The sequence below is a fragment of the Aphelocoma coerulescens genome, chromosome 3 (assembly GCF_041296385.1).
Source record: "Aphelocoma coerulescens isolate FSJ_1873_10779 chromosome 3, UR_Acoe_1.0, whole genome shotgun sequence".
NCBI lineage: Eukaryota > Metazoa > Chordata > Aves > Passeriformes > Corvidae > Aphelocoma > Aphelocoma coerulescens.
Window position 1 is genome coordinate 24,963,861 of NC_091016.1, and position 18,950 is coordinate 24,982,810.

At 35.0% G+C, this 18,950-nt stretch overlaps 1 protein-coding gene across 2 annotated transcripts in view; it reads right to left on the reverse strand.

Moving 5' to 3' along the window:
• Window positions 1-18,950, reverse strand: part of SPATA17 (spermatogenesis associated 17) — a 95,690-nt gene that overhangs the window by 62,748 nt on the left and 13,992 nt on the right. For both annotated transcript variants that reach the window (XM_069009518.1, XM_069009520.1), the window contains exon 5: window positions 15,550-15,653. In XM_069009518.1, coding sequence (XP_068865619.1) covers window positions 15,550-15,653 — 104 coding nt within the window. The remainder of the gene's footprint in view (window positions 1-15,549; window positions 15,654-18,950) is intronic.

The window sequence follows — 18,950 nt, forward strand, 5'->3', positions numbered from 1 at the left end:
GCAGTTTACTGTTAAAGGCTGCTAATACAATATTTCATACAAGGTTACTTATGAAGCACACTGACGTTTAAAAATCACCATGCTATGCTTTTGCAGCAGTGTAATTTTTTTCCAACATAAGATTAAATTGCAAAATAAATGAATTACTTAGAGTGGCATGGCCCCCATTTTGCCACCCTTCTCTTGAAAATTGCTTATTAATATGAAAAAAGAAGTTGGAAAATAGCCTGTTTTACTTTATGCATAGCATTCCGGGGCCTCAAAGCCTGCAGAGCCGGAGTAGCTGCACATTTTAGATTGTGTTGGCAAGGGGGACGATGACCTTTCTGACCTGCATCTCAAGGCTATTATTAATCGCTAAGTAACCTGGTAAAGCCAAACAAATTTGTTTCCATTGAAAGGATCTCTATCTGTGTCTGAGAATTTGTGCTGTACCAAACAAACCTCATTAACTGTGTCCATTTTTGACAAAGAACTAGGAGTTGGAGAGATTGGCGACCTTTCTTTGTCCTCAAGGTACAGATTTCAGAGTCACTACATGTAGGTACATAAGCATTTCTTACTAGGAAACTCTTTGTTCTATATCCATCAATCATAAACAAATGAATAAATAGACAATACATATAGTATTAACTTTGTTCTTTTATTTTATGCCACTTTACCTTCAATATCAAAGTGCATGATCCATGGTTTACATGTTTAATACTACTCCTTTTCGATTACAGACCCCTCTATTCAGCTTTAGTACCCCTATCTACAACTGATGAAATAATTCTCAACATATTACTACAGGCTCTTCATGTTCTTATATACTGAGGTACTTCTTCCTAACAGTGAATATGGAGGCTTTTTGATTTAGAGCACAACTGGTGATGAAAACGCACAAATAATGTCAAAAGTATAGATTTGTATTCCATAAATAATGATAATGGGATGCAAAATGTTTCCCATTGTTGTCAATGGGAATTTACCAGATTGTTTTTAATGAAGGATTAATAAGCATTACTTGCTGAAATTAAATCAAGTCTAAAATACTTGCTGAAGTTCAATTTAACTTGTGATCTTTTTAGACAGTGCCACCATCACGATCATTCCTGATTACCACGTACCCTCAGTAATACTTGTAAAATAATCCATGTAAATTTTGAGATTTTTTAAGCAGTTACAAATAATTTTCAACATAATTTTCAGCCTACACATTTTTTCAGTTCTAAAATATCTCTATCAGGCATTATACTGTGTACAGAACATGCAAACAATTCTGTCACAGGGAAAATAGCTCCCAGGATGATTCTCTCCTGAGAGGCAGTACAAAATAAGTTGTATGTAGCAGTCCTAACATTGCTTGACTGGAAACATAGATGTTTTAGCATAAATATAGATTTATTTTAAAGCTATTTGAACCTGAAGCTTTCATCTCCTTTACCATACTTTCAAGCATTTGAGAAGGAGCAACAAAAGCAGAGAATCTAAAGCAGTTAGATATGAATACACTATTTCACACATGAGCAGATTAATATTAACATGTCATGCACTGTGCAGGGGTTTCACTGTTACCATACAGAATAACATGTAGAAGGATAAGTGATACTAAAGACATAAACTTAGGCTTCCAGATGGAGCTAGGGTTCCACACAGCTTGCATGAAAATGTGTTCACTGAGCAGTTTCATGCTTGGGACCTTGTACATGTATGCCTTCCCAGAGAAAATAAATCCAAATTCTATTAAAGTCAATTGGAAATCAGTTGAAATGATTTTTGGATTTAATCTGTACACTTCCTGCCAGCCTTCTCTTTGTTCACAAATATGATGGGTTCATTGAGCAATCTTTTCTTGGGATACGTGGGTGATTCTCTGTGACATTATGAATACTAGCTGTGGCTTCTGAACCAACTTTGCTTCAGGATGAACCTTTCCTGGTTCAGTGTGAAGTGGAAGAAGGCAAATTGTTTAGCCCACTTTTTTAAAGCTTCAATAAATTTTGCAGAAGGAAAAGAGTTCTGTATATGCAGAACATGTGTTAGGTTATTTCATAATCTTGTTCTATTTTTGTAAGCAATCTGTCTGTTGCATGGTTCATAGCTGGAATAGTACTGCTTATTAAAATGTTATTACTCAAAAATTGGGTAATTATTTTAGCATATAATCTTTTCTTTATCTTAAAGCTTATCTCAATATATTAATAGCATCTATTGCATATTCCTACAAACCTGGCTTCCCTTATAAGCTTAGTCCAATCAGACTTTCTCCCACACAGATTTTTATAGAATAGCTTTGTAGAGGAAATATGTGGATATTTTAACATATGTTGTGTTTTATCATGGTCTGAAAATAATTAAACAAATCAGAAGAATATCAGTGTTTACTACTGCAAGTTTAGGATGCATTTTTTTACTAAAAAATGGTTTTGGCCAACACAAAGTGTATTGTCCTTGTCATAGGAAATGTTTCAGGTAATTGAAAATAAGCATAGGATTATCAACATATGTGCTCAAACCCCACAATTAAAACTGATCTTGTGTAACAAATCTGTTAAGTAGCTACTGAATTGTTAATGATGAAATTATTTGTCTGTATAGTTCAAAATTTAAAAAATTTCATCTGACAAGGTAACTTATTGTTATTCTGATACTTCATTATGCAGTAGGCAATGGTGTTGGTTCCTGCTATGAGATGCAAATTCAGTTGACAGTGCTCCTGCTGTCTGTATAAAGGTTAAAAATACACATATAATATTGTTCCTGGCACTTTTGGGAAGGTCTTCAAGTGATGATTTCAGTAATATACAGATTTTAATAATTCTGCATAGAACTGCATCATTTTACAAATTCACACTGACCTATGTTTCTTAAGTTTATCAAACTATTGCATTCTGTTCACATTTCCCCTGGCATTCTGTGGTCCCTTGGCCAACTAATATTACAAAATTATTATATAAATTAAAGGGCATCCAATAAAAACTAATAATTAGTACAGTTGCCTACAGTATCCAGAAAAAGTATTAAGTTATTGTGATTTGAACAGTTCAGACACTGAATCATAAAATTCCTGCAACAGAGGCAGTAGGCAACCTTAGCATACAAAGAGATAACCTAAATCTATTTAATCTTTCTGACTATATATCATTCTCCCTGCTCAAATACAGAATACAGAAGTGAAAATAAAATTAGTGAGACAATAATTTTGGTATACCACTGCATGCCACTTGATTTTACATCACATTGGTGTAGGTGAGAATGGAATATGACCTGCCATGATAATATTGTTTGACTTAATTGATTAAATTTGGAAAACAGTGAAATATATCTATAGACCAGCCTAGGATGTAAAAATAGTTTAGAGAACTCTGTACTTTGAAGGAAAAGTTTTAACAGAATGCACATACTACATATTTAAGTTAGCTATGTACCATCAGACAGCTTGGTCATCCTCAATATTTTTCTGGTTTTTTGAATGAACCTCTTCAGATTTGCTAAGCAAATCAGGGCAGCTCTGTAACTCTCTTCTCCTGTCTACCATGATGTATAGTCCTGTGTGTATCCTGACAGAATTCCTTGACCAAAATATTTGATCTCAAGTTGCAGTTAGATAGATGCTCAAAGCACCAGTCAGTTATTAGTGGTACAAGGTATCTTACTGCCTATGAGATCTACCACAAATGGATGTCCAAAATTCTCACTAATTTTAAATGTGAATGTTTACATGAATCTGTTCAACAAATTAATCATGACACTCTCTTCAAGATCTGGAGGAATGTTATTGCTTTGCAGTGAATGTCACTGTAGTGCAGCAAGTAGGAAATATGACTTCTTAATATGAAAAAAGTTAAAATAAACAAAGCCAACGTGTAGGCATATGAAAACACCCTGTATCTCCTATTATTATTAGTTTTACAGAAAGAAATTCAGAACACCTTAAAATCCCATTATAATTTGTGCATAGTAGCACACAGTCTGTCCCTCTTCCCTTAATCACATAGTGTACAGTGCCAATGGAATTAAGTGACAGACCACTTCCACTGTCAAGGCCCACAATGTGATCAATACACGGCGTAGGAAATGTGATGAACATAGTGGTGAAGGGCACACAGTGAATGAATACCTTGTGCAGATCAGGAGATCAGGGCACAGCATGTACCAGACGATAGGGAAGAACAGACTGATGCATCCTTCTTATCCTTCCAATTTCCACTGCTGCACAGTTACTCAAGAGAGTGCAACAGCCTTTCAAGCTACTGATTGCAGAGGCAGCTTAGAACTAAAACCAGAGTATTTTCCTAATCCAATATGCAGGTTCTTCTAGTTAAGGTTTCAATAACAACTCATACAGAATTTTTCCTCACATATACTAAAAACCTAATTTTTTGTCATATATAATCCCTTAAGATTATTCTATTTTCTCAAAACATGCAAGCTTCTTGGTCCAAATGTTTTTCCCTTGTGTACATATATCCTTAAGGCAAATTTACTTTATCGTCACTGGCAGCAGAAAATGCTGTGAAGTTAAAAAAAAAAATATGTAAAACGTCCAATCTAAACAATGATTTTTCAGCTTAATTATTTTGATTTAATTAAGCTGTAAACCCCACCCATTATAGATGTGGCATAAGAGTAACTCAGCACCGAAGCTTCTGTTGGTAGAGGAACCAGATCAAGGAAAATAGTTCAGCTTTATTTATCCCCAAGTCTATACTGAAAAACCTAACAGCAGGAAAAATGTTTTCACTTAGTGTCTGTTTGGTATTGACCCCTTCATGAAAAATCAGCCTGATTGATTAGCTTAAATAGTGAAATTAGTATTTGGTGATTAGCTTAAACAGTGAAATTAGTATTTGAGGGTAACAAAGCCGATCTGGCCCAGAATGGATAACAAAGCCCCAACACAATTTATTCTGACAGCAGTTTAGCAGCAGTGGTCATTTTTAGCACAGTGTCAGTGCTAAGCTGCTAAGAGAGCAGTCATGCTCCTAATTTTTCCTGCAACATATAAAAGAGGATGTCTAACCACAGCCAAATACCACTGGAAGTTTTCTAGTGAATGTCATGTGAAAGTATCTGTTATCTTTTGGCACTGCAATTCCCAGAAGACTACATATGCTACCATCTGCACAGTAATAACTAGAGGAAAGCTCACTGCTATGTTTTGCTACAGTTAAGCTGCTCCTAGTACTAGAATGAACTCATTTAAGCTAACTGTTATCTCTCTGCTGCAGTACAGTACAATGTAGACATATCTGTACTCCTTTTACTTTAATATATGGTACTTGGCAATATTTACAATATTCAACATTTTGTGATTTAGAAAGCAAACATGACGTTATAGCTTCTAAAGGTCATCAGCTAAGTTGGTTTTCCTTCTCAGTGTATTATGAAACAATTTGACTGAGGTCTACTCACTAACTCACATCTTTCACTTACTTTCACATAAAAGTCTGCATACACTTGTAAATAAAATGGTACACTTTGTCCACATTAAACAGGCAGGGAGAGCTTTTATGTAATGATCCATTATGTATAGCAGAGCAGCAATGCCAAGTCTCACAACTTCATCGTGATTTTTGTGGTACCTCATGGTTTTCTCAATTTCCTATTCAGGGAGTGGTGTTACCACTTGAGCATCTATGATGTCATTTTTATTGAAGCATAAAACATTATGAAAGACATAGCAAATGAATATTTTTTATTACAGAGCAGTTGTAATTATTTTGGGAGAGATCTGACACATTCTTTTAATACAGCAGTGCTACTTGTAAGAATGTGATTTCACAGCAGTGGCTCATTGCCAAACTGAAAATATCAACTAGATCCCAATTTTCAGAAGTGTTAGGAAATCTTATCTCTTACTGTCTTAAAAACATTGAAGTAATCAACACCAAAAAAAAAAAAAAAAAAAAAAAATCAGGCATTTTCAGTATGCCATGCAAGAAATTATACTAAGAATAAAAGAATATTCTCTGAAATTTTGGTTCTACCTAATAGATGAGACTACACTTAATTATAGATTTCAACATCCAATTATACATGCCTAAAGGGTACATCCAAAAAATTTATTCTATCTTCTATACCTAAGCACATAATCTTCTGGTCAGACTACTGCATCCTTTCCTGAGAGGCCAAGCACAATGCTATAGATGGTTGTGAGGCCTGTCACCACCAAGTAGAAGTAGGCAAATGAGTGCTGCATCATTTTGGGTGTCATACAAGCTGAAAGACCAAATCAGTTTGTTAGAGGAGGCTGTAAACATTTAAAAATCTGTGAATTAATTGGACAAGAAAAAATAGCCTTCTTGGAGAAGAGAGGTGGAAAATGTTGCTTCCTTGAAACACTTGTTTGTTTCATTTGGTTTGAAGGTAGCAGGAACTGGGAAGTTCAAGGTAAAACATTGGGATTTAGCTTCACCATCAAGGATAAACCACTTAATGGACTCCTGCAATTATCCCTACAAGGTGAAGACTCTGAGGAATTTGAAGGGAGTATAATAGTAAGTAAAAGTTTCTCACAGTTGAAGAAAAGTCATGTTCACAATATGAAGAATTATGTGGCTTTTAAAGGAGGTATTCTGAGCAGGTTTCATAGATATGAAGAAGCTCGTTCATGTGATAAAAAGCATTCATACAAATGAATGCCTAAACTGACAATACAACAGAAGGAAAAAAAGATTTTTTTAAAAATTTCCTAGGCATCATAACTGTGCTGAGTTCCGATGCTGATAGTATGTTAAAGGACATTTCAAGGTCTGTCTGAAATTGCCACAAAAGTTATTTTAAGCACGAACAACAACTTTCAGTGATCTCCATTGTTTATGTCTAGCACAGTTTTCAGTCTAGTAGAGCTGAATATAACAAGAAGCAACGGTTCAAAGATAGAATGAAACTGCTTCAGTGGGGAAATACAGGACATACTTGGAACACCAAAGGTAGTTAACTCCTGGATTAGAATAGAAAGGGTATTTACTATCTTTTGATGTTATTAAATCAAGACTAGACTGTTCAGTCAAAGCTTAATGTGCTTTTTATAGATAGTGCTATAAAGTTGATATTGATAGACATCATATTGGTGATAGATCTGAAGTCAGACTAGATCGTCCGATTCCAAATAACATCATTTTCACTATTACTAGGACAAAAACCCAACACTTTCTTGTAATTACTCACTACTGTTCTAGACTGTAAAAATAGAAGACAAATAGTTTTTCTGTTTTCTTCTCTGAGTGACCACTTCAGAGACTTGACTCTCCTTAGATAATAGAAAAGTCTATTTATAATGATTTAGAGAATAAAAAAATTATTAACTAACAATTTCTTGATCCCTTTTTTTTTTTTCCATTTTGGACATTCTTCCCTGAAAACAAAACAAAAACATGCTCATGAGAGACTACATACTTCTTTTCATCTCATGCAATTCTATGATATCTCAAGGGACATTATAGGATACAACAATATAAAGCAAAGGACTGTAATTTTCCACTGTAAAAAATCTGAAATGCCAAAGAAAGATCAATAAGCCTTCACATCCTCAGACAAAAATTAAATCACAAACTTGGAAAAACACAGTGCAAAATCACCACACTTCCAATAACAAAAACAACTGTGATGCGGCTCATTTTAAAGGTCTTCACCGCTGTAGTTTCTATTTCTCTGACATAAATGGGAAATTATAAAAGAAGTCTAATCTCAAAAGCCTTTCACTGGGTAGAGCAGTGCCAAAGAACACTTTATTTTGTTTGGCCTTTACATTCTGCTATCTCTGGGCATTTTGCTAAATTGTGAAGAATGCTACTTATTTGGTAAAGAGTTATGAAGTATGGGAACAGTAACCAGCAACTTTCTAGCAGCACTCAGACACAGTACCTTACAGAATGTTTAAAACAAAATAGTGATACTAGATCAAATAGACTGTTGTGTGCTAACTAAGAAAAATAACATTCATGTCTTTTGATTTGTTTTTTGTTTCTTTGGAGATCCCAAAATTAAGCTACATTATAGCATGTTCTGGAAAATCCATATGTGTAAATTAAGTACTCACTGATGTGAGTACCTGCAGATACACTCACATATGAGCTGGAATACTTGGGTAGTGCAGAGCAAACTTAGTTACATAATTGTATATAAAGTGCTCCTACAAATAAAAGAAATACCTAGTTTTCTTATGTAACACATAAATGAATCCATTTAAATTTTATGCTTCATTATTAAGCCAAAAATAGGACAATAAAAAGAATTATCACCTTATTTTAATAACAATAGAACTGCTCTAAGTGAGTTGAGTAAATGGCACATAAAATTTGTCATACTTCTAATGACCTAAACAGCTGAAGTGACTATGGCACATGAAAAATATTTATATACTTCTCCAGGAGTCTTCAGTCTTCAAGTGGTAGAGCCCTTGCCTGGTAACCTCGTATAGCCTGTATATAGATGGCCTGTCATGTCTCTACAATTAGATAAACCAGAACTGCTATAATGTAATCAGTTACAACCTGAAAATTATATTTTGAAAATCAAGTTTATTAATATGTAATCTTTAGGTAATCATATTTATCCTCCTAATTTACACAATATTTATGATAGTCTACATGTCCTTGAAATAGGGAACAGGGACACTACACTATGAAAAAGTGGTCTAGCTGCTGGAGTTCATAAATTTTGTTCAGCTTTGGATGAGTTCAAAGAATTGCCATGTAAGAAAAGCCTTACAGAGGGAATTTATCTGATTATGGCAGTAATAATTACCCAGCTGTTTATTGCAGATAGAGAAATAATTCATGTAGGCAATAGGCCGTGGTGGCAATGACACTCTGCATTTAGTAAATATGCAAACTGTTCACTTCTAATTAACCAAGCTAGAGGATGCCCTTATTAAATGTATAAACTAAAAGTGCCTTCCTGACAAGTGATGAATTGTTACATTGCACAAACTCTTGCCACAGAGTTACTGGAGTGAACTTGGGGCTTAACTTCATTAAGAGATCTTGTGGGATAGTTAAATGAGGATGGACAGCATAACAAGACCTATCTGACAGTCAATGATATGTAAGAGCTTAATGAAAATGTACCTCTTCCCCTTTTCTACTTATTTTACAGTGAAGATCCTACTTCAGACAAAATAGAAGACTGTGAAGTCTATCTCTATGAGACAGTTTAAAAGGCTAAGATTAGTCAATCCTTGTCCACAGAAAATGTTTTATGAGCTGTCAGTAATTCTAACAGACCTATTCCAAAATAAAAAAAATCTATCCAGACACTACAGCACCTTCAAAGCTCACAGGTATAGAACTGCTGTTATTCTACGATACTGTTTTCACACCTGTTTTTATTCTACCTTCACCAAAACTAATCATTTATTCTACCGTCATTAAAACTAATCATCTACACCACAGACTATTTGACCCAATGAGTGTACAGAGGGATCTCAGATTTCTTTCTACACCTTCAGACAAAAAAAATTTTCTTTGGATACAAGTGAAATAAAGCTTAATGTTTAATCTGTTAATCCTAATGGTGTGTTTAGTGCAATATAAAAATACATGAGAAAATACTGCCTTCATGTCATTGAAGACCTCAGTCTAAGCAGCTGCTTACATTACTTATAGTGTTCATGTTTATTGCAAAACTTCAACTATTTACCCAGAACTAGCTAAAAACATGGTAAGACTGCTTCCACCCCTTGCTCAAGAGAGACATGGACAGAGTAAGACTCATGAGGCATGTGTAGCTGAATCTGTGTTGGAAATTCAGCTTACTGTGTAAACATAATGGTTCCTACATTAACCTCACTGTATTCAGAAAGTGCTTTCCCAGGGAGTTAAAACAGGCCCATTGCCTGCTCTATGCGTTTCGACACTTCATTTTAATTTCATGATCGACCCCAAAAGCTCATTTTTTATATCTTACCTATCCTAACAGCATCAGATTTGTGGCTACAGAAGTACTCCAGGATCCTCAGTGGATTACAGTTTTAAGATTCCTAGAAATCTAGCATTATGCTTAAAATCCTTTGGAAAAGGCATAGGTATCTTAAATTATGTGACCTACCACTCCAAATTAGTATTTAAATAGAAGAAAGCATACTTGGCACTTGTCTCTATTTCTGTAGCTCGCAGAGAAAGCTGACAGCATAAGTTTACATTCAGAAAATTCAAATTACAGGTAAGTAAGTTAAAAAGCATAATGTATTTCCTCTACATATCTTTGAAGACAAGTAAAAAAAGATAGGTTGAAGATAAAGTAGTTAATTAAACATCAAGTGAAAGACAGTATTACAAAAATTAGGGGTTTATTGTTGCAAGAATTCCAAGGAGCTATATGAAAGGCTTTGGCACTAATTGAAAATAGACCACAGAATCAATTGCTTCTGCAGTTAATGATGAGGAACATTTTAATTGAATTATAAGACAATATATACATTCTTCAAAACACTTTGACACTTGAGAAGATGGCCATCACCTGGACTTACCTTTATCAGAAAGGAACAGAAAGGTGGAGAATAAGTTCTCCTCATATTACTATGACAAGAGATGATTTATTTCAAGCCCACTCCATGGAAAATAGCTATACCTCAAAAGTTTTAAGAAGCCAAGTACTTTCCATCTTAAAAGGAAATACACTTCAGTAATGGTCTAGTAATCAAGAATAAGATAGATAATGTTTTTTTCCATACTGCATTCTCAGGCATATTTACAGAATAACTAAACATTGGATTACATCACCAGCAACATGTAAGTACTATATTTCACTCTTCATTAGGATTATTAAAAATCAAGCTGCACAAATGATTTCTGAATATACATATTGCCAAGGAAGTGATTTTTATTGCTTTGTATTATCTATTTCCTGACATGCATTGAAGACCTAGAAGTTTTAATGATGACTGTGAAACTAAATCTTCTGATAGAAAAGCTAGTCAAACTTGGATCAAAGCCACACTCTCCAGGGCCACTCACTACTAATGCCAACAACGGAAAGAGGAATTTTGTGTTGATCCTCTAAGTATGTGAAATTCCTAATTTATAAAGTCGACAATGTTTACATAGACTATGATGCTTATTAAAGGTAGACTCAGGCCTAACTTGGCTACCTTTAAGTCAGTGTTCATTCAGTAGCCAAGAAAGCTGAACCACCTGCCTTGATTACATAAGAACCCCAATGCCAGTACTTTGCCACTGCTTTGTTAGTTTTCTGACACTGCTATCTTTGCCCAGTTCTGCGCCTAGGGAAAAATTTAAATGGTGCCATTCATCAGTAAATGGAACACTACATCCCAAAATCTTATCTCTACTTGCACACCTGACATATAGCAAAGTTGCTTTACTATAGTTTAAAGGCCAGTGTGTAGATAACCTTAGGCAAAGAACTGCAAGTTAATCACACAGTTGGGCAACTGACATCACCCATAAATTCTTTGGATATAATGGCACCAGCATGCTAATTTATGTGAAGTGATGTCCATTTGCTTATCATGGACTGGAAACTGTTTCACATAAAACAAAATTCTAATGCATCATATGGAGTTACAGCCTATGCTAATTGCTTTTGGCATATTTCCCCTTGTAACCATTTAGCCAGCTCTTAGAGATGGTAAATGCAGCTTTAAGAATGTTTCAAAAGAATGTATTTTCCCTTAAAATTAAATACATTAACTGCACTGAGAAGTAATGAAATTTACTTTGATGCATATATTTATAAATGAAACCATCCAACTAACCCATATTCAGATAGAATACAGTATATATTGGTACTTAAATAAAAACGGATGCTATCAATGAAGATTTATTACTAAAATATAAATAACAAAATATAGTAAAATAAATATTTAAGAACATGTTTCTTACCTGCTTCATTAAGGACTTCCTAAATATTTTAGGAAAAAGAGAACTCAGGACTAATGAAACCATTTCATTCTTACACTGAACCTAAACTGTACAAATGTTAAGAAAAATCTGAGTATGTCCTTATGTAGACAGAGTTTAGGATTCAAATTTGTTCTTTTCCATCTCTCAAGGGATTATTTCAAGCACTTCTCTACCTAACTCGTAGGGACTCTACTGGGGACACCAGCAGCCATCAGACCAAGTAGTTCTGTACTAGTGGGAAGTAATAGGAATGCTGGAGGAATTCAGCCAGTCTGGGAGCTTAAGCCAGGACTGATCCTCAGTTTGTACAAAGACAGTGCCTTAAGTCTGTTAAGTCTAACAGTGCCATAACCAGTCTGTTAAGTGAGTGGAAACTCACACATAATATGACTATTATTATTTAATTATATTTTAGGTCAATTTCTGTTAAATCAATTTCTGTTAAACTTAATTACATCCCTCTATGGCTTTAAACTGGGGCAGCTTCTATTAAGTTTACTTTCTCCTGGGGTTTTCACAGTAAAGACAAATGATAAAGGTCTGGCTACTAAATGAGGGCAGCTATTAAATAAGGACGGCTTGTATTAAAGCTGAATGGTAAAGATGTGGCTACTGGTTGAGAAAAACACTTAGTACTACATGTGTCCTTTATTTTAAAAAAAAACTAAGGTAAAGGAGGAATGAGAAGGAAATGAACTTTGGTCAATAACTCGTATGAGATACTTTTTTAAGAAACTTACTAGAATGTCCGAAGTTTCATGACAACTTCCCCTGAAACTTCTCTTAGAAATGAGTGAGGGATGGTTTGATATATGCTCCTCCTTAATGAAAGAGGAGAAAATTAAGCATAAACCCTGGCTCTGGTGTCCAAAAGATAGGAAGACTTGCAATGTGATTTTAGATAGGTGTTGACAAAAATTCTGTCAGTGTTAGTCTAGAATAGATAAGACAGGACTGTACAGTGTAGTTCACTTTAGAATTACATCATAGTTCTAGAAAGAATGCAATTTAAACAAATTTTTGAAATTAAAAATATATTTTGCTTTTTTTTGGGGGGGTGGGGGAAAGTTTATATCACTCTGGAGTTCTTAAAATCAGCCTCTGTTTTACTGTTGCTTAATTATTATTTGTGGACAAACTGGTTTCTTTACTAGCACTGATACTGTGCTCATGCACACATTCTGATGAAAACAGCTGTAAGACAAATAAGAAAAGTGCATTATTTCACGTCCCATGTTGTGCTGCTTTATGGTGTTCTAGAGATGTGAAACACTCAAAGGCAGTCTAACCTGAGTGCACAAGTATATCAGTCTCTCTGTCCATCGACAAGTAAGCTTCCATAATGTTGATGTTTTAATAAAACCCAGCTGCTTCACAAATGCATTCATTCTACTTCTGACAATTCCTTGTGTTTTTTACAGTGCACAGTTGCAACAATTTTTATATGCAAAAATATTTACGAACAGTGAGGTTATACTTGTCCAGAGCCAATGTGATGGCTGATGAAAATATGAGGAGAATCTTTCTTCCACCTGGCTAAATATTCCACATAAGAAACACAGTGGGCCACCTTGGGGCCAAAGTAGTTGGCAGCAACTTAGCCCAATGACAGGAAAAATCTGTTTGGCTGAGGGCCTACACCTAATCTTCACTAAACATCTGTTAGATTTCATAAGAAGAATGTTGAAGGTGATATACATATTAGTTTTCAAATGTACCCCAGTAAAGGGATTACTGCAGCGATCCTTGATTGCACTTGGGAACTGATGCATTTTTAAAACTGAAAGAATAAAATCCCTTTGTCCAAATTAAAGCAAAAATTAATTTTTAACTTTTTTTTAACCAAAAAGATGGATTTTTTTCACCTAAAAGACAAGTATTACATCAACTCTGGAAGACAGAACTCAAATTAGCAAACTATCAATATATCAGTTGCCAGTTAAGAGCTCACACAGACCAGCTCTGAAACATTGTGATGTACCTGGAGTCCTACTACTCACCTGTTAAAGAACACAGAAGCATTTCTTGGTTAAAACACCTATGCAGCCCATAGGCTTTACGGTTTTTAATAACCTAAACTAAGTACTAGGGAATTTGATCAACATGTAAAAGCACTGAAAACCAAATATTTTTTTAGTCCTGCAAAGTTAGGTATATCCAGCAGAGATGTATTGTGGGTGTGGGGAAATAAAATACAAAGCTCCAGCCAGTCCATGCTCAGAGTGCAGCAGGAACACCACCTGCTACCTTGTTCTGTTGGCACACAGCAAAGGTCAATCTAAGTAACAACTTATGAGCCATGGTCCAGGTTTAGGCAGGGAATGGAGATGAGTGATAAAATTATTATGAACAGAGAAGCAGGTTGTTTTTGCAGTTTATTCAGTTATATGGATTTTAAACCAGGAAGTTATGGCTTCTCTTATTTTCCAAGATTTAGTCTAGTCTTCCTAGGATTCTACATTTTCAAGAAGAGAGCATATTTCAAGGATTTCAGATCAAGAAGATACCATTGAAGATATAACAGAATTTTTAAGTCTATTTTCGCTGAGTTGTGAGCTAACTTTCTGCATAGAGTACACTTAAATGAATAATAATGAGTGATCAGAGGAAGATGACTATCAATATGATTCATTATAGGTAACAATGCAGTGCACAAGAAATAATGTTATGACAAAGAGGACGTAGCATCAGCTGTGCTATGGAAGAATAATATCATTAATAACCAGCATACAAAGAAGTTAGATAATCCTATGTTTTTTCATACAAAAGTTGCATACACTGCTTTATGTAACAGTCTTTGCCATGTGATTTAGACAAGATTTCCAGAAATATGGGTTTACTAGATTCCCTTATATTTCTCTGATTGAGAAAGCAAAGATTTGTCCCAGATGTTCTGAACTGCAAACACTGCATGGATTTTGTCCAACAGCTTTCATTTACAATGAGAGAGTAACGAGCATCATCACCCAGCATTTTGGCTGTTTGTTTCCACTGTTATCTGAGTAATGGTCATGGATCAGGATATCAAATCCACCAGAGGAAAATAATTACCTTTATTTTAGAGAGGTTTCAGCTTAAGTACAGGGAAAGACAATGGATGGATTGGAGAAATAGAGTAAGAACATACAGCAACAACCGTTCTAGACAGAAATCTGACAGGCTACTCTGTTCTCTCCTGTAACTATGAAAAAAATCTGCTTCACTGTATCCACTCATACCAGTATCTTTCCTAATTAATATTCCTAGTATGGCTCATGCATGAAACTTAAATCCAAATCTGCCCTTGCATTCATTGTCAATAATCCATATTCGAAATAAATTACGAAAAGAAATTTTTTGTTAGCTTGTGTATACTGGGCAAAAAAAATCTAGTTCAACAAACCCTATTTAGGGCATAATAACCCATGAGTTCTCAGCATAGGTGAAGAGCCAAATCCATTTTTATTAAACTAGTACAAACCCAGAGCACACCTAATTAATTCAAAGAAATTATTCTGAATTCATAACAGTGTAAATGAGAATAGAATGTGATGCAACATGAATAGGCATAGAATAAAGACAATGATGACTGATAGATATATATTTGATAATGGAGGGGAGCCTACACTCAAAGAAATAGTTTAATTAGTGCCACAAACTTTTTAGAAATAAAAGAAGAGGAAATGAATGCTTTACCACATAGAGCTTTTATCTTTACCTGACAAGCTCGTTATTCACAGAAACAGCCTTCAGGTATTTCTTCAGTGCATAAAAATTATGGTTATACTTCCGAACATAATAGCCTCGCCACGTTTTCTGGATCTGGAGGAAATAAATATTTGCTTAGTATATTTCAAATCAGAAGTTTGCATGCATATCAAATATATGTAGTAAATCCCACGTACCTCTTTCCTTAGAAGTGATACCTGGCAGAAGCACCAATAAGTTTCAATGAAGAAAATTAGGGCAGGATGTAACACATTGTAGCACTGAGTCACCACCTCACCAACATCTCCTGCTACACTTTCACCTTTATGTTCTGCAAAGGTGTAAACTGAATAAAAGCCTTCCCAGTCAACGAATCAGAGTTTCTGGAAACTTCATTTACAAATTGCAGTTCTTTCACCTCCAATGCAAAATGATTCATGTCTATTTGTCCCACATTAGTTCAATCTTCTCACAAAATACTATTCTCTTGCATAAAAGGGAAAGCCTAACCTGGAGAAGAAAAGCTCTTTATCTGTAGCTAGTTATAAAGTCATACTACAAATAGAAATTAGGTAGCATCCTTCACCAAAAATGATTAATATTTTGGTGCATTTTGAAAAGCATCCATTGGAAAAAAAAAAGAAAGAAAAAAGTAAAAGAGGAGGAAAAAAAATACTTACTCTTCCCAACTTTTCCCAAGAACTGATTTCAGCTCTCTGATACTTGAAAATTCTAATCATGATGTTTCTGAAATCATTACCTGTTTACCAGATATCTGCTTTGTGGCATGGGAAAGCAAGCATTAAGAATGGACAATTAAGCATTGGAATGGGCTGCCAGGGACATGGTGGAGTCACATCCCCAAAGGTATTCAAGAAACAAATGAACATGGCACTTAGTGCCATGGTCTAGCTGACAAGGTGTTGATCAGTCAAAGGTTGGACTCAATGACTTTAGAGGCCTTTCACAACCTAAATGGTTCTGTAATTCTGTGATTCTGTAATTAGGTAAAAAGCTATCAGGACTGCCATTTGGTGAGTTATGTTTATCCCTATGCCATGACATGTACAGGTGGAAGATGTAACTTGCTCTATTCAGTCGTGCTGAGGGCTGCTCTTGCTCCCGATTTTCTTTGCCATAAGAGGTCAGTGTACTCTAGATCTCTGCATCTGAAAAACACAGTAACCATCTTTTCCTCTCTTCTCAGTGTCTAGTTCCTCCATCTTTAAATTCTTCCATCCTTGAACTTATTAATTTTCTTGCAAAATATTCTTTACTTCCTTTGTTGCATTTTGTCTCCTTCTTTCCTCAATATTTTTCTAAGTTAAACTCCCAATTTCTATTTTCCACTCTGCAGTAGCTTCATTTGCTCCAACATCCATCTCTTTGACCTTTACAGCTTTGAAATCTTAAAAGACATAACTGCTGGAAGGCAGAATCTACATTTAAAAAGTAAGAAGTTGGAGGTTTTGCTATCCAGGAGCAACTCCAAATGAGAAGCTATTCCCCTTCACTAAATGCATAGAAGAGAAAAGTGTTGCAAGGTGCTAAGAGATCTCCTTTGCCTATGGGCCCCTAGCTACCCGACTTTTCAAGAACTTAAACACTTCAGTGTATCTATAAGGAACATTATTCTTTTTTTTTCCTTTACATCAACCTTTCTCTATCCAGAACCAAGGGACGACTTTTTAAGTGGAGTGAAATCCATGTGTTTGTGCTATTGGGTTTTTTTTCTTAGCCTACCTCTTTCTAAATAAGCTCTTTTTTTTAAAAAAATGGGGCAGGGGGGGAAAGAATGTCATGGTTTTTGTGTTTGATTTGGGAAGAAGGCAAAGAAAAAAAAGCTGCCCATTGCCCATATTATCAGTAACCTTTGTACTCAGTAACTTCAGAATCTTTATCATCAAGTCTTGGGAGTGCTCTTCAGTAACAGGCAAAATTCTCTCTACTCCTACCAGTTCCAGTGCAGCCCAATTCTGTAGCACTGTGACAACTGAGAAAAGTTATTGCAATTTTTCCACCTCCAGACTTTTACTGGAGCCATCTAAAAGGAGACCAACTAAAGCAGGGCTGAATATTTCATACTTTGGTATCATTTTGCATTCACAAACCCCCAAACACTACTCTTCAAAGTAAGAACCAACATTTGGCTTCAATTGATGACACTGTGGTACAGGTTATGATTGTCTTTTTATGTAAGATTTAACAAGAGAATAAGAATCACAGAAAAGCTTCCAGTAATTCTTTGAGATATGTGTTAGTCATTAGGAATAAGAGGACATAATCTTCCATTGTTAATATATTCTTCTATTTCCCCTTTGTGCATCAGCATGTATTTTCCTCCCTCCCCAAATAAGACTCAAACCTAATTTCAAAAATTGGTATTTTCCTTTTTTCATTTTTTTTGAATGAGTGAAAGGGGTTTGGACCTCTAGATGTTGTTATAATATGAACAAATAATAGTTCTGGGAACAAGAAAGGTTCTAGATATGCTGCTTTGCACTAGGTAGTAGTAAATTTCATATTCTTTGCAACACTACTTTCTCATACACAAGCTTATTGGGTTAAAAAGGAAGAGAGAAAGAGCAAAGAATGAGTATGCCTTCAGAGATCTAGGATTAAGCAAAAATCCTTTGCATGTGAATAAGGATCTTAGCTTTGTTTTTCTGTTTGGCTTCAAAATTTCCCAACAAGAGCAAGTTGGCTCCCATATAGCCATGTGCTCATTAATGCAGGATTATGGTCCCTTTGAAACTCTTTCTGACAGTCTTCACCTCACAGTTATAAATGCAGAACAGGATATTTCTGGGTTAAAGGATCAAAACTCAAACTGAAAGACAAAAGGCTCAAATTGTATAAAGCTATAATTACCTCCAATGGGCTCAGTGTACCAATTAAATGCTGCACTCTACCTTTATTTACACCACTTTCTGTTCAGAATGAACTCACCGATTTCAACTGAATGAAACATAAGTAAGAAAAACTGCATTGTCTCCTAGATTATTTTATGCCTGATTTCTGTTTCCCTAATACTGTATGTCAGAGACGCCAAAACTGAAGATTAATCTTTGTAGGAAAGACCATTTTCCACAAAGCTTCTGATGATGCTCATATTTTCAATGAGAAAGTTCTAAATGTTTGCTTTTATAAAGAAGTATAATGTTACGACTGCATTCCTATTTAATTCCAAGGTGAATGTTTAAAAAATTCTTGAAAAAAAAGAGACAAGTGTGTGTATGCCCTTCAAAGTAATTAGCAAGTTTCAACAGTGATTGGTACAAAACAATTATTGTCATTGATCAGCACTGAACAGATAATTTTAAACAAAGTCATTGTGTGCTCAGCAGATTACAGCTTGTTAACGGGCAAGTTCTAAATGACCTCTTAAGCTAGTCAAATCAATGATGCATA